The 14,314-nt window shown below is 43.2% G+C and overlaps 1 protein-coding gene across 3 annotated transcripts in view; it reads right to left on the bottom strand.

Moving 5' to 3' along the window:
- The window catches only part of RCHY1 (ring finger and CHY zinc finger domain containing 1), a 73,434-nt gene that overhangs the window by 4,521 nt on the left and 54,599 nt on the right, over positions 1-14,314 (bottom strand). For all 3 annotated transcript variants that reach the window (XM_085881271.1, XM_085881273.1, XM_085881274.1), the window contains exons 6-8: positions 6,707-6,765; positions 4,852-4,881; positions 4,344-4,464 (exon numbers count right to left, since the gene is read on the bottom strand). In XM_085881271.1, the coding sequence (XP_085737397.1) occupies positions 4,344-4,464; positions 4,852-4,881; positions 6,707-6,765 (210 nt within the window). The remainder of the gene's footprint in view (positions 1-4,343; positions 4,465-4,851; positions 4,882-6,706; positions 6,766-14,314) is intronic.

Here is a 14,314-nt window from a genome sequence, read left to right as displayed (position 1 = left end):
AAAATAATTAATTTGCATTTTATTGCATGAAATAAGTATTTGATACATCAGAAAAACAGAACTTAATATTTGGTACATAAACCTTTGTTTGCAATTACAGAGATTAGACGTTTCCTGTAGTTCTTAACCAGGTTTGCACAGACTGCAGCAGGGATTTTGGCCCACTCCTCCATACAGATCTTCTCCAGATCCTTCAGGTTTCGGGGCTGTCGTTGGGCAACACAGACTTTCAGCTCCCTCCAAAGATTTTCTCTTGGGTTCAGGTCTGGAGACTGGCTAGGCCACTCCAGGACCTTGAGATGCTTCTTATGGAGACACTCCTTAGTTGCCCTGGCTGTGTGTTTCGGGTCGTTGTCATGCTGGAAGAACCAACCACACCACATCTTCAATGCTCTTGTTGAGGGAAGGAGGTTGTTGGCCAAGATCTCGTGATAAATGGCCCCGTCCATCCTCCCCTCAATACGGTGCAGTCGTCCTGTCCCCTTTGCAGAAAAGCATCCCCAAAGAATGATGTTTCCACCTCCATGCTTCACGGTTGGGATGGTGTTCTTGGGGTTGTACTCATCCTTCTTCTTCCTCCAAACACGGCGAGTGGAGTTTAAACCAAAAAGCTCTATTTTGGTCTCATCAGACCACATGACCTTCTCCCATTCCTCCTCTGGATCATCCAGATGGTCATTGGCAAACTTCAGACGGGCCTGGACATGCGCTGGCTTGAGCAGAGGGACCGTGCATGTGCTGCAGGATTTTAATCCATGATGGCGTAGTGTGTTACTTATGGTTTTCTTTGATACTGTGGTCCCAGCTCTCTTCAGGTCATTGACCAGGTCCTGCCGTGTAGTTCTCGGCTGATCCCTCACCTTTGTCATGATCATTGAGGCTCCACGAGGTGAGATCTTGCATGGAGCCCCAGACCGAGGGAGATTGACTGTTATCTTGAACCTCTTCCATTTTCTAATAATTGCGCCAACAGTTGTTGCCTTCTCACCAAGCTGCATATATGCATATCTCACCAAGCTGCACCAAGCTCTCCAAACTCTCTGCCTATGGCATCCAAGGCCAACTCCACACTCCTGACTTCCTCCACTCTCGTAGCCAATGTGTGACACTCAACGGAATTCTTTCATCTCTTTCCCTGTCAAGGCTGGTGGTGTCCCAAGGAAGTGTTCTGGGTCCAGTCTTATTCCTGATCTTCATCCATCATCTCTCCGACTCTGGAAAATCCTCTTTATCCATTTGCTGATGACTCCACCCTCTGCCGTGACATCCCTCATCCTTCAGACAGGCAGGCTCTTCCTTCTCTTCAGACTTAAAAAAAAAATCACAAGCTGGTCAAACACTTAGAACATGTCTTTCAACACTGACAGATCTCACACTCTCACTATCCCTCTCTGAAAGGACCATCTGGCAATCCCCCCCCACCCCCAATCTACTTTCTCAACAATCCTCTTGAGGAGGTTCAGTTATTCAAACTCCTGGCTCTCATCATCAGCCATGATCTTTCTTGGGCAAACCATATTTCAATGTTGGCCTCCAAAGCCAGCTGCTGACTGGGCATCCTCCATTGTACAAAGTCCTTCCTTGGTACACCTGAATTCCTATCCACCTGCAAGGCCTTCATCTGTACATTGATCTCCCTCCCCTCTAGGCTGGCTCCTCTGCCTCACATCCTATTCAGCTTGACACTGGAAATCAAGGCCTTCAAGACCATTAGAATCTCCCACGCTGAAGCTGAGTCGACGGGGTTATCACTTCACCATCACATACAGTTCGCTGGTCTTTGTCTTCTACCGCTTCCTTTCTGGTCTTGCACCCTCTGTTTTCTCCATGCTTTATCCCCTCCCCCCCCCCACTCCCACCCCCAGTTTTCTGCATGGTTCACAAGGTCTACCATCGACCCTCTTCTGGTAAAACGACCTAAATCCAGGAACACTGCTCACCTCTACTCATTTGTTATTTTTCCTGCCTGTGGAATCAACTTCCACATCCTCTTCAATCTCACTCTTCCTTCAGGTGTTCAAGACAGCTGTTCACTGCCATCTCAGATCGTTCCCAATCCAAAACCATGATTATTTCTACCCTCTTTAACCCTCCCCAAATTCCTCCTAATTTCCCAGTTTTTCCTCCTTGGAGTTTCCCATTCCATGCATGCATGTTTTGTGTTCTGTTTTGTCTGTTACGTCCTGATCTGTTCAATACGCTCGATGTTCTACAAAAGCCTTGACTATGTATAAAAAAAGAAAACCCAAAATACTAAGACATTTAAGTTTGAGACCCAAAGACCTTCTAGACCCTATAGACCCTTTAGAACCTCAACCCTCTCAACCCCTTTTACCTTTAAGACCCTTTCACCCTTTAGACTTGTTATACCCTTTAAACCCCTAGCCTGGTGTTGGCGCAGTGGTTAGGGCAGCGTCTTGGGATCCAAAAGGTCCTGAGTTCAAGCCCCGTTGGGCCACTGAATTAATACACCAGGGGGTTGACTCAGCCTGTCATCCTTCCGAGGTCGGCGAAATGAGTACCACTGTACTGGCCCGGTGTATACCCTGGTTAAAATAGGTGTACCATATCCCTGTGTCGTAAGAGGCGACCAGGGTTGTGTCAGGAAGGGCATCCAGCATAAAACATGTACCAAATCACTATGCGGATCATACGGATGATCCGCTGAGGCGACCCCTAACGGGAGCAGCCGAAAGAAGAAGAAGAAGATACCCTTGAAACCCCTAGCACCTTTCGACCCACCCTTAAGTTCCTTGACTCCCTTTAGACCTCAACACTACATTTAGACCCCTTACACCCTTCATACATGTTAGACAGCATGGACCCTTGACCATTTCGAGCTTTAGACCATGTTGACCTTTTCAAATACTTTTTATCCATTTAGACGGTTTTGAGCCCTTAGACATTTCTATCTGTTAAATATTAGACCCTTTCGACTCTAACTACTATTGAAATGTACCCTTTAGAGTTTAGACCAGCGAGAACCTTTTAGGTGCACACCACGCAAACATATTGAGTTTTTTTTTGTAAAGACTGCTTTTTCTGCAAATAATGCACAAACTTTACCTACCCAGAGGGTGGGTACTCTGCTTGTTAGTTATAAAATGAAAAAATTACAACACGCCTTGAAAAGTTGTGTTTTATAATGAAATACAGAATGGTAATTCTTCATTCCATTATCAGCAAAGTCATGATGTCTATATCTGCAAACCTCAGTTTCCTTTAATTAAGTTCGTCAATTTCAGATCATGAACTTGCTTTGTGCCAATAGCTCAAATCAAGAAATGTTCTTCGCTGAACTCGGCAATGGGGACTCTGCCAAACAGCGGCTTCAAGAACAAGATACAACTGAAAGGGTATCATGTCGTTGCCCAGGGAAGGAACACAGAAATCCAGATTCCAAGAGAACTTGCTTTGGGGACAATAACTAAGGTGGGTATATGTCTGCCAAATTTGAATGCAATTCAGACAGTGCTTTAGTTATTCCAAGCGTTTACTGAAATTTTCTGCATACCAGTTGACGATTCATTCGACTACATATTTTAATCACCCCTTTTAATATCACTTTCTTGTGGAGTGGGTTAGGGAAAGATTTTTGGAGCAATTCTTTCATGAACTGGCCCACCGAGCATGACAAATTGTGGTTATTTTGTTTATCTTCTTCACACTTTTAGGTGCGTAAGGCTGCTGAGGCAGTTTCATTGGCGAGGCCAAGGGGTGACAATTAATGGATGGGTCACACACTTTTGACATGGGATACTCAACTGAGAGTTCAGGAATTTTGAATTTGGCTCAGATGTTGGTGATATCTCACCTACTCTTCATGAAGGACCAACTAATGTGGCAGACACTCAGCTTAATGTCCATCCAGGGGACGGCACACGTGGTGATGCAATGCCCTGCCTAAAAAGCACTAATCCGACAGCTTATAATCAGGTGAGGAATGAAACCCAGGTCTGACACTTCAAAAGTAAGTGCACTACCTCTGCACCATCCTGTTGGCCTCTGGATGTCCCTTGTACTTTCATGCATTTCATCAGTATGCATAATTTCTAAATAAAACTCGAAATTGCTTGCAAAATCAGCATATCCCAAATAATATTCATAAATATAAAGAGGTTTTGTTTTAAGAAAGAACAAAAAGAGAGCCAAGAAACAAATTATGAAACAGTAGTCGAAAATACATAGCAAATAGGAAAGGAAGAAGTAAAAGCTGTCGAAGTAAGCTTTTTGTTTTTTTAAGGTCATGTTTATCAAATTCATGACAGTTCCTTATACGTTGCCAAAACATGCCTGTGCCTGTAAAAGCCCCTCTTCTATGTCATGCCTTTAACCCCCAGTACCATGATGGTAGTTGACTGGTATTCCTCTGGCATTGGTGTCATGGCAATCTCATCATCAAGTTCCTTCCAGAAGTCACGCATGGAGACCATCGAACGGACACACAATGGACAGCGATAGAACCTGCAAGCAGTAAAGTCAAAAAGTTGAGATGAATTAAAGGGACACAAATATACCAGTTTTTGCTGGCCAAAAGGTGTGTGATCACACCCATTCTGCATAAAAAATATGATTGCATAGAACAGCTGGCCCACTAATCCAGGTGCAAGGATGAGCAGGGAGTGTTTGAGGAGTACTCCACTGTATACGACTCCACATCTAACATCACAATCTTGAATTTGCTTGAATTCGAAAAAAAACAGTAACCAAAAAATCCATTGCTCATATACAAGTTTTCCTTTGAAGATTGATAGAACAAATCTTTAAAATTCTGATTCAACATCAAGTTTAAACGCGGCAGAGCTAAGGTAACACCATGAATGAATCACATGTATTGGATCCTTTACTCACCCACTTTTCAATGTGTCTTTGAAACATGTCCTGCAAACACAATGCAAAGAGAAAAAAAGGTGAGTAAAGCCCACAATTTGTAGTTGGAAAATAAGAACTATAAGGGCACTCGGTAGAGTGCATACCTCTGCCAAGCAGATTAGTTTACATTTTGTATCCCACTCATAGGCCGGATCTGGATTCAGACCCGATCTAAAATTTAATCAGCTTGTTCTTGTCACTGAACAAACTCATCCACCAAGTTTCATCCGAATCCATCAATAACATTTTGAGATGGTGTGCTTTACTGTATATCGTTTTTGGCCTCATCTTTCAATGGTGAAAAATCACTTTTAGAATTCTCAGATCCAGATCTGGATCCAGATCTTCACCAAAGCCTAATCATTTCATCCATGTTACATCTCCAAGCTCTCCATCAAATTTCGTCAAAATCGGTCCACAACTTTTTGAGATATCCTGTTCACAAGCAAACAAACAAACAAGAAAGATGTCATGCATTGCTCGACACTTGCGAAGTCCATAAAATATATTTCACCTTAAAAATAATTTGTGGTTGAATTCAATGACCTGAAATATAAATCCTCTTCAAATTTAAAGTCAATCGGATAAAAATTGAGGATTTTAGAAATCTCAACTAAGTTGTTCACCTTTAGTCTATGTTGAACTTTTGGCTTATGTTAATCTCAAAAATAATTGGTGGTTGAATTCAATGAACAAATATGCAACTCTTCAAATTTCAAGTCAATCGGATTAAAATTGAGGATTTTAGAAATCTCACCTAAGTTGTTGACCATTGGCCTATGTTGACCTTTTGACATCCATAACAATAGGCTTCTTGATTATGATTAACTCTAGTATGTGGTGAAGTTTTGTGAAGATCGGTTTAAAATTGTGACCTGTCGGCGATTGACATACAAAGAAACATACACACAGACAGACAGAATAATGCACAAGACCAACCAATATACTTGAAAAATCTTCAATTTCCACAAGTAACAAAGAGACAGAAAGACAGGGATAAAAACATAACCTCCATCCACCTTAGGTGGTGGAGGTAGTTAAAAAATACATCACAACAGATCAACATGAATGGATGGGAGACAAATGTACACAGAGGTGCAAGTGCAAAATTACTATTTTCCTTGTACATTTCAAACCTAATTTTTGTACTTTGTGAGTTTCCAACTTTTTTGCTGTAGATTAATAATATAAAGATTTTTGATCCAACTTCCTTGAGAAACTCAGCATCGAGGAAATTTTTCATTCAGAATCAATACCAATATTGATTATTGGAAATCTATCTACGTGTGTGTGTGTGTGTGTGTGTGTCCTTCATAACTCCAAAACTATACAACCTTGCAGTCTGAAACTTTGCATACATACTAAGCTAATTCCAAGGAAGTGCAAGAGTGAAAATTGGGTGTTTGGCTTAATTAAAACACCCCTTTTGAAGATAATAAACGGCCTTATTTAATTATATACTTCACCAGGCGATCCTCAGCCACCTCACTCTCACCTCATGCTGCCTTCCCTTCCCTTCCCTTTCCGTACCACAACTTGCTCCCCCTCCTTCCTCTCACCCTCCCCTCCCTCTCTCTCACCCTTCCCTCCCTCTCACCCTCCCCTCCTCCTTACTCCCCCACTCCACTTAATATTCCCGTCAGCGAAGCAACGGGATGTGTTTGCTCGTATAAGATAAAAGAGCTCTCAATCTGTAAAACATTTGAAATCTTCGGCAGAGATTTTTTTTAACCTATAACCTTTATGTTTGCTGCTCTTTTTCTTGTACAATATATGATATATTAATGTGGGCATGCACATGTGCAAACACAACATCATCATCATCATGACAAACCTGTGTAGCAAATGGCCACAGGGCAGGGGAATGCCAGATATTCTCGATGTGTGTAGATCCTGCAACAAAACAAACAACCGATTAATAAAAAAAAACCAATGTCACTCCCAGGGTGACCAGTATCTTGCCAAAATGTGAACATGAGTGACTTATTTATTCGATTAAAGTTACTCAAAAAATAAGGGTTTCGTCGACCTTGATGCTTGACCTTTTTGTGACCTTGACCTTTATATTTTCATACGGTTAATGGTATCTCTCCAGGACCGTTGTACATGAAATATCAAGAGATTTTGATGAGAACTGAGGAAATAAAATTTTCATGAAAAATCCGTTTTTCGTCATGACGTCATCAAATGATGTCATAGCGTCAAACTTTTGACAGATCTGGAAAGCACTTATCAAGCGCTTTCATATGAGGTATTACTCGATATGGTATCTAAGATTTCAAAATTTGACCTTGGGGTCAAAAACTTTCGACCTCCAGCGCTAACCATGAAGGTCAAGGCCGATCGCCACCAAAAATTAATCAGCTGAGCGCCAGACCATGAACTATATTCCCATGAAGTTTGAAGACGATCCGATCAAAATTACTCAAAAAATAAGGGTTTCGTCGACTCCCCTGATTTGCGACAAAGTGACCTTGACCTTGAAAATTTTATGCGCTGAAAGGGACCTCCAAAGGACTCTGATATGCGAAGTTACAAAAATTTCCAATGATAACTGTGCTCTGCAGAGTGATCGAGACGTGATTACAGACAAACAAATAAAATAAAATAAAATAAAAAACATACAAGCTGACTAACATATCTTGCAAAAACTTCGTTTTGGCAAGATAATGAAGTATGATAATCCTTACTGAAGCTGGTTCAATGAATCTCAATGTATGAACACCTCTCTGGAGGTGTTGAAACCACATTATGAAATTAGCAGAAGTGCTTCTGATTGGAAGAATAACTTTTGCCAATTCTACAATGAAGAGCCCAAAAGGATAAATATGTTAGTCTTTGACTGGAAAGTCATGTGATCTATTGCAAAAAGAGATATTTTTTCATGAATTGAATATAAACGCACATCAGCTTCTTCCATGACGTGGGCAGCATTTTCCACTTGACCAAATGATGCCCAGGTTAGGCAAAACGATTTCTCAAAATCCTACCCTGGTAAAATTAAGCATACAGGAAGGCAATTTTGCATTTTCCACACTGTGTGTCGGCATAATCCAAAGTTTCAAAACAATTGTTCACTTTGTGATAAAAGCACCAAATCTTGCACATGCATAGACTGCAGCAATACCAAATTATCATTTTCAGATATTGGAGCACTGGGAATTGTACCTCTGTGCACATGTATAGTGATTAATTGGGCATTTCTATTCTGATATATAAACCGATATTAGTGACAAAATCATCAAGTCATTTTATGTTGACATTATTCTAAGCTATAGGCATGGGTATGCTATATGTTATGCAAGTATGTATATTAAATTATTTTGCAGCAAAATGTGGTTCACAGTTGTGGCAAAAAATATTGGCACCCTTGCACTTTTTTCAAATAACTCACAATTTTCTCTAAAAATAAGTTGAAATTGACAAAAGTGTTTGGTCTGCACAATTCTTTCGTTCACTGTCAATATAACAGAACCTTTGTTTTTGATTCAGAACTTAAATTATCCTTTTAAATCAGAAAATAAAAATAAATGGCATTGACAAAATTGACACCCCAGACTGCTATTTTCAGATCTCCCCACAGGTATTCAATGGGATTTAGATCTGGACTCATTGCTGGCCACTTCAGAACAATCCAGCGTTTTGTCTTGAACCATTCCTGGGTGCTTTTTGAAGTCTGTTTGGGGTCATTGTCCTGCTGCAAGACCCATGACTTTCGATCGAGACCCATCTTTCTGACACTGGATTGAGCATTGAGCTCCACAATGCCTTGGTGATCTTCTGATTTCATGATACCATGCACACATTCAAGGCACCCAGTAACAGAGGCAGCACAGTAACCCCAAAACATCACTGCAACACCTCCATTTTGACTGTCGGGAAGATGTTCTTTTCCTTGAAGGCTTCATTTTGTTTTTTGTAAACATAGATATGATGTGCTTTACCAAAAAAGCTCTAATTTTGTCTCATCTGTCCACAGGACATTCTCCCAGAAGGATTTTTGGCTTGTTCAGATGTGTTTTGGTGAACTCCAGTCAGGCTTTCTTATGTCCCTCTCTCAGCAGTGGGTCCTGCTGGATCTCCTACCATAGAACCCCCTTTCATCGAGTTGGCGATGGATGGTGCGAATTGAAACTGTCGTACCTTGTGTCCGAAGGTCAGCTTGAATCTGTTTGGCAGTTGATCGAGGTGCTTTCTCCACCATTCGAACAATCCTTTGCTGTAATCTTCGATCAAGTTTTCTCTTGCGGCCACGTCCAGGCTAATATCATTTTTTGAACTGTAATTTCCACTTGTGTCTGATATGAACCTCTGTTTATGATATCAGGCTAAAATACACATCTTATTACAAATGACAGCACATGCACTTAAAGTGGCCTGCAAAAGTATTCACCCCCAACAAATAATGCCACATTTAGATGAATTATGAAGAAACAATTTTCCAAATGAACTTTTTTATTCATAACTGAGGAGATATAACTAAACACTTATAGTTTAAGGAAGTTACATGTTAGGAATACTTGCAAAAAAAAAAAAAGTACAAATCAATAATCACTGGTTGCAAAAGTATTCAGCCTCTGAGGTCAGTACTTGGTGGAAGCACCTTTTCCAGGACTGATTGCTATGAGTCTTTTTGGGTATATCTCTACCAGCCTTGCACAGTGAGATGGTGAAATATTTGCCCATTCTTCATGTGAAAATTGCTCTAGTTCTGCCAAGTGTGATGGGGATCGTTGATGGACTGCAATCTTCAAGTTTTGTTATCAATGTTCAATTGGGTTTAAGTCAGCACTTTAAATGGGCTACTCAGGAACATTTATTTTCTTCATATTCAGCCACTTTGCTTTGTGAGGCTTTAGCTTTGTGCTTCAGATCATTCTCCTGATGAAATGTGAATCTCCTCCCCAGTTACATATTCATGGCCGACTCAAGCAGGTTGTCATGAAGGATTCTCCTGTACTTTGCACCGTCCATTGTCCCTTAAATCCTGGAAAGCTTGCTAGTCCTTGCTGATAAAAAGCAGCCCCATAACATGATGATGCCACCACCATGCTTGACAGTAGGGATGGTGTTGACTTGGTAATATGCAGTGTTAGGTTTTTGCCAGAAGTAATGCTTTGAATTTAGACCAAAAACATTAAATTTTGGCTTGACTGACCACAAAAATTCTCTCCAAATGACAGCAGTATCATCAAGATGGTTTTTTGCAAACTCCATATGAGCTTTTCGAAGTATTTTTCAACAATGGCTTCTTTCTTGCACCTTTGTGAGAGGAATGGGATATTGTTGATTGATGAACACCCACAATAAGATGACCTGACTTATTGTCAGGTCAGGCCAGATTAGATCTGTGACTTGTTACAGGTATCATGTAAACCTGTCCTAACCTGTTTCATGGTCGGGTTGTCGGTGACTAAACCGTCTCCCCCCAGCAGGTTTTTTGGTGAGGAGGGTGTATGGATATGGACACCCAGCAGGATTAAAAACAAAACCTGTCAAAGGGCGGAGGAGCTCCTTGTGAGCCAACGGCCATCCATATCTAGTGCCCAACTGTGTCTGCGGATGTCCTCCTGCAGTTGGGTTACTATTTTTTTAGGTTGGTAGCAGGATTTACATTCCGGCCACTCTAAAACCCTTCGCTCCGCAAAGCGTACGACAAAGAAATCTGAAAAACCACTCTGTAGGAGTACCTCCTGTGTAGCTTCCCTCCGCAAGGCCGCTCAGCAAACCGGATGACAGGATTGGGGCAAATCCTTCAGGACCCCCACTGATGATAGGAAGAAAACCACGGGGTAACCTTCCTGGGTCATATTGCGGTAGTGTGTGTCAGGGTGGTGCTGAGGTGTCGTCCACCAGACGGCGATCTCCTTGCGTTAACCTGATGCAGTCCCTTCGGGTGGGTGCCTGGAATGTCCCATCCCTAAAAGAGGATTATCACCTGTCTCTGTTATCATCTGAGCTCAAGTGTTTGGACATGGGTATTGCAGCATTCTCTGAGGTTCGGAGACCTGAATGTGGTGAGATTATGGTGGGTGGTTGCACTGACTCTTGGTCTGGTCGCGCTGATGGTTACCATGCCCAAGGAGTTGCTGATGCTGTGTGAAATAAGCTGATTCCAATGGTAATTCAGGTAACACCGGTCAACGAGCGTATTAGGAGACGAAGGATTCGTAACTCCTTGGGTGTCATTTCTCTGGTCTCTGTATATGTTCCTACTGAGGCGAGTGATATCACCGTGAAGGACACATTCAACACCACACTTGAGCCTGTTGCTGATCATTACCCCAGGCGAGAGACTCTTCTAGTCTTGGGAGATTTCAATGCATCGACTGGAACTGATGGGGATGGTTATGAGACATGTGTTGGTCCCCATGGGTGTGGAACTGTGACCCAGAATAGCACTAAAATCCTTGACTTTGCAAGAAGTCATGGATGAGGTTGGCTGGTTCATGGTTTCAGTACCCAAAGGCTCATCACTGGACTTGGTATTCCAATGTTGGTGGTATGGCAAAGGAGATTGACCATGTGCTTGTTGATGATTGCAAGAAAATGGTCCAGAACTGCAGGGTCTACCGGAGTGCTCAGTTCCTCAATACCGAACACAGGCTTATTGTAGCAACTCTGAAGTTGTAGCTTCAATCTGGGAGAATGATACCATCCCAGCCTGGGTTGGATGTTGGCAAGCTCAAGGATGAGAGGGTAGCTGAGGAGTTTGTGAACAGGCTGAATGGAGATTTGGGGGGGGGGGCTTGGTGTTTTTGGGAATCCTGAGGAGTTGTGTCGTGCCTTCAAGACCACCATCCTTGATGTTGCCAGTGGATGTCTTGGAACTCACAGCAAGGTGAAGAACAATTTTGTCTCAAGGGAAACTGGATACCATTGACCAGTCACAGGGCCAGGCTGAATGGCAGAGATGAGCTGTTGAGGGGTAAAACTGTATATGTGCTGAGGGTGGACAAGGAGGCTGATGTGCAAGGAATCTGTGAGGGTGTATAACATCACCTGTGGTCAAATGATTGTCGTCCTGTTTATAGGGAAATTCGTGCATTGTGTTCCTCCAAGCCCGTCCCTTGTGGTACTGCAGGTAGAACAGAGGGTGGTGGGCTATTAACAGAGGAGTCCAAAGTGAAGGACCACTGGACCAATTACTTTGAGTGGCTGTACCAGGCTGATTCACCAGCTGAGTTGGATGTCAGGGGTGTTACTATCCCGATTGCTGACCCTCCAATCAACTGTGATCCACCATCGTTTGTGGAAACAAAGGCTGAGGTGAACCGGTTGAAATGGAGTAAAGCCCCAGGGATCTGTGGCATCCATGCTGAACTTCTCCAGGCTGGTGGAAATGCTGTACTCATGTCGTTGCATGCAGTTCAGTGCTCTGCCTGGAACATAGGCATCATCCCAACTGACTGGAAGATGGCCCTTGTGGTCCCTCCCTGGAAACGGAAGGGTGATCGCCAGGACTGCAGCAATTACCGAGGGGTGACACTGCTCTCAGTGCCAAGCAATGTCTTTGCTCGGATCATTCTTGATAGGGTTCGCCACCATCTGCTTGGATACCAGCGTCCAGAGCAGTCAGGCTTTACACCAAAGAGGTCAACGATTGACCGTATCCTTGCTCTTCGGGTCCTCACTGAACGCAGATGAGAGTTTTGGCAGGGGCTGCTTGCAGCTTATTTTGATCTCTGCAAAGCGTTTGATTCAGTGAATTGGGATGCCCTCTGGAGGATTCTGGATCTTTGTGGGGTGCCACCAAAATTGATCAATCTGATGTCTGAACTATACTCTGGTACTGAGAGTGCTGTGGGATGTGGCGATACCGTCTCAGAGTTATTTCCAGTTGTTACTGGAGTTTGTCAGGGGTGTATACTGACCCCTACACATTTCAGCACTTGTATGGACTGTATTCTGGGGAGGATGTCTGAGAGATCAAGCTGCGGTACATCGTTTGGGAATGTCAAGATCTCGGACCTTGATTTCGCAGATGATGCAGTCATCTTTGCAGAGACTCAAGATATCCTTTTTGGGGCACTCGAGGTGCTGAATGAAGAGTCGGAGCCACTGGGATTACGGGATTACTCGGTCAAAACTAAGATCTGGGCTTTCAATGACATCTTGGTTGCTGCCATCTTGTCTGTACCTGTTTGTGGCAAGGATGTTGAGGTCACGGAGAGATTCATTTACTTTGGCATTGAAATTCATGTCTCTGCTGGCAGTGAGCCAGAGGTCAATAGACATCTGGGTCAGGCCTGGAGAGTCATGGATTCACTGGATCATGGGGTGTGGCGCTGCCTGTACCTGTTCAGGAGGATGAACGTCCAAGTCTTCAGGTCCTTGGTGCTCCCAGTCTTGCTCTACGGATGTGAGAGTTGGACTCTGACCAGGGATCTGAGATGGCGACTTAATTATTTTGGTACCAGGTCTCTTCAGAGAATCCTTGGCTATCGCTGGTCAGACTTTGTGTCCAATGAGTGGTTGCTGAGAGAGACTGAAATGAGATTTGTTACCTGCATAGTCCGTGAGCATCAGCTGCGGCTGTATGGACATGTGGCTCGTTTTCCTGACGCTGATCCTGCTCATCAGCTTCTCTCAGCAAGGGAGCCTCGTGAGTGTAGGAGGCCAATGGGCCGACCACATGCCTCATGGTTGCAGCAGGTTGATCAGCATCTCAAGGAGATGGGATGAGCCAGGCATCTGCCTGGGGGATGGCCAGACGTAGGCCCCTGGAGTACCGGTGGAAAGTGGATGCAGCGACGCGCTGCTCTGGCGCATGCTCCCATACCTGACCTGACCTAACCCCATCCCTCTCCCTTCCACAGATCTCCAAATGTCCCTGTTCCCTACTATTTTATACTTCCCTCTCCTGCCCCCCTTGTCGTGCATTGTGTGTTCGCTCTCATTCGAGCCTTGGCAATGTATACAACAATAACAAAAAAAGCCTTTCACATCTTTGAAAAAGTCATTGTTTGATTTACGGTGACATTCCGAACCAGTTTCCTGCTTGCCTGGCTGCCGAGTTTGGATGGTGACCCAACCTGTGTTGAATCTGGATTGTACGATACATCTTCCACTTTTTAGGTCATCTCTATCATCTCAGTAAAGATGACCTCATCACCCCAGTCTCGAAGTCTGTCCGTCAGTCCGTCCACAATCAAACCGAGTGGAGACAAATAACCATTAGTGGAATGGGTAGAGGTCGATGAGACATGCACAACGATATAACTTTCAAGGTCGTCCAATGTCGAGGTCAACGTCACGAGGCTATCAAAGTTGCGAAAATCGTTCTTTTTCAAATCGTATCTCCTCCCTCATTTATCAAGAGAGATCAAATGTTATTAGTGATTCTGATACTATGGACTATTATCTAGAACAACACGAGCCATTTTTTTGAAATTTGCTCTCGTTCCGATTTTATAGCCCTTCAAACTTCGTTCTGATTCCC

This window comes from Eptatretus burgeri, chromosome 5, assembly GCF_056783735.1.
Source record: "Eptatretus burgeri isolate ZD-2024b chromosome 5, Ebu_testis_v1, whole genome shotgun sequence".
Classification (NCBI taxonomy): Eukaryota; Metazoa; Chordata; class Myxini; order Myxiniformes; family Myxinidae; genus Eptatretus; species Eptatretus burgeri.
The sequence above is the reverse complement of the archived record's forward strand: the minus strand, read 5'-3'. Positions and strand labels throughout refer to the sequence as shown.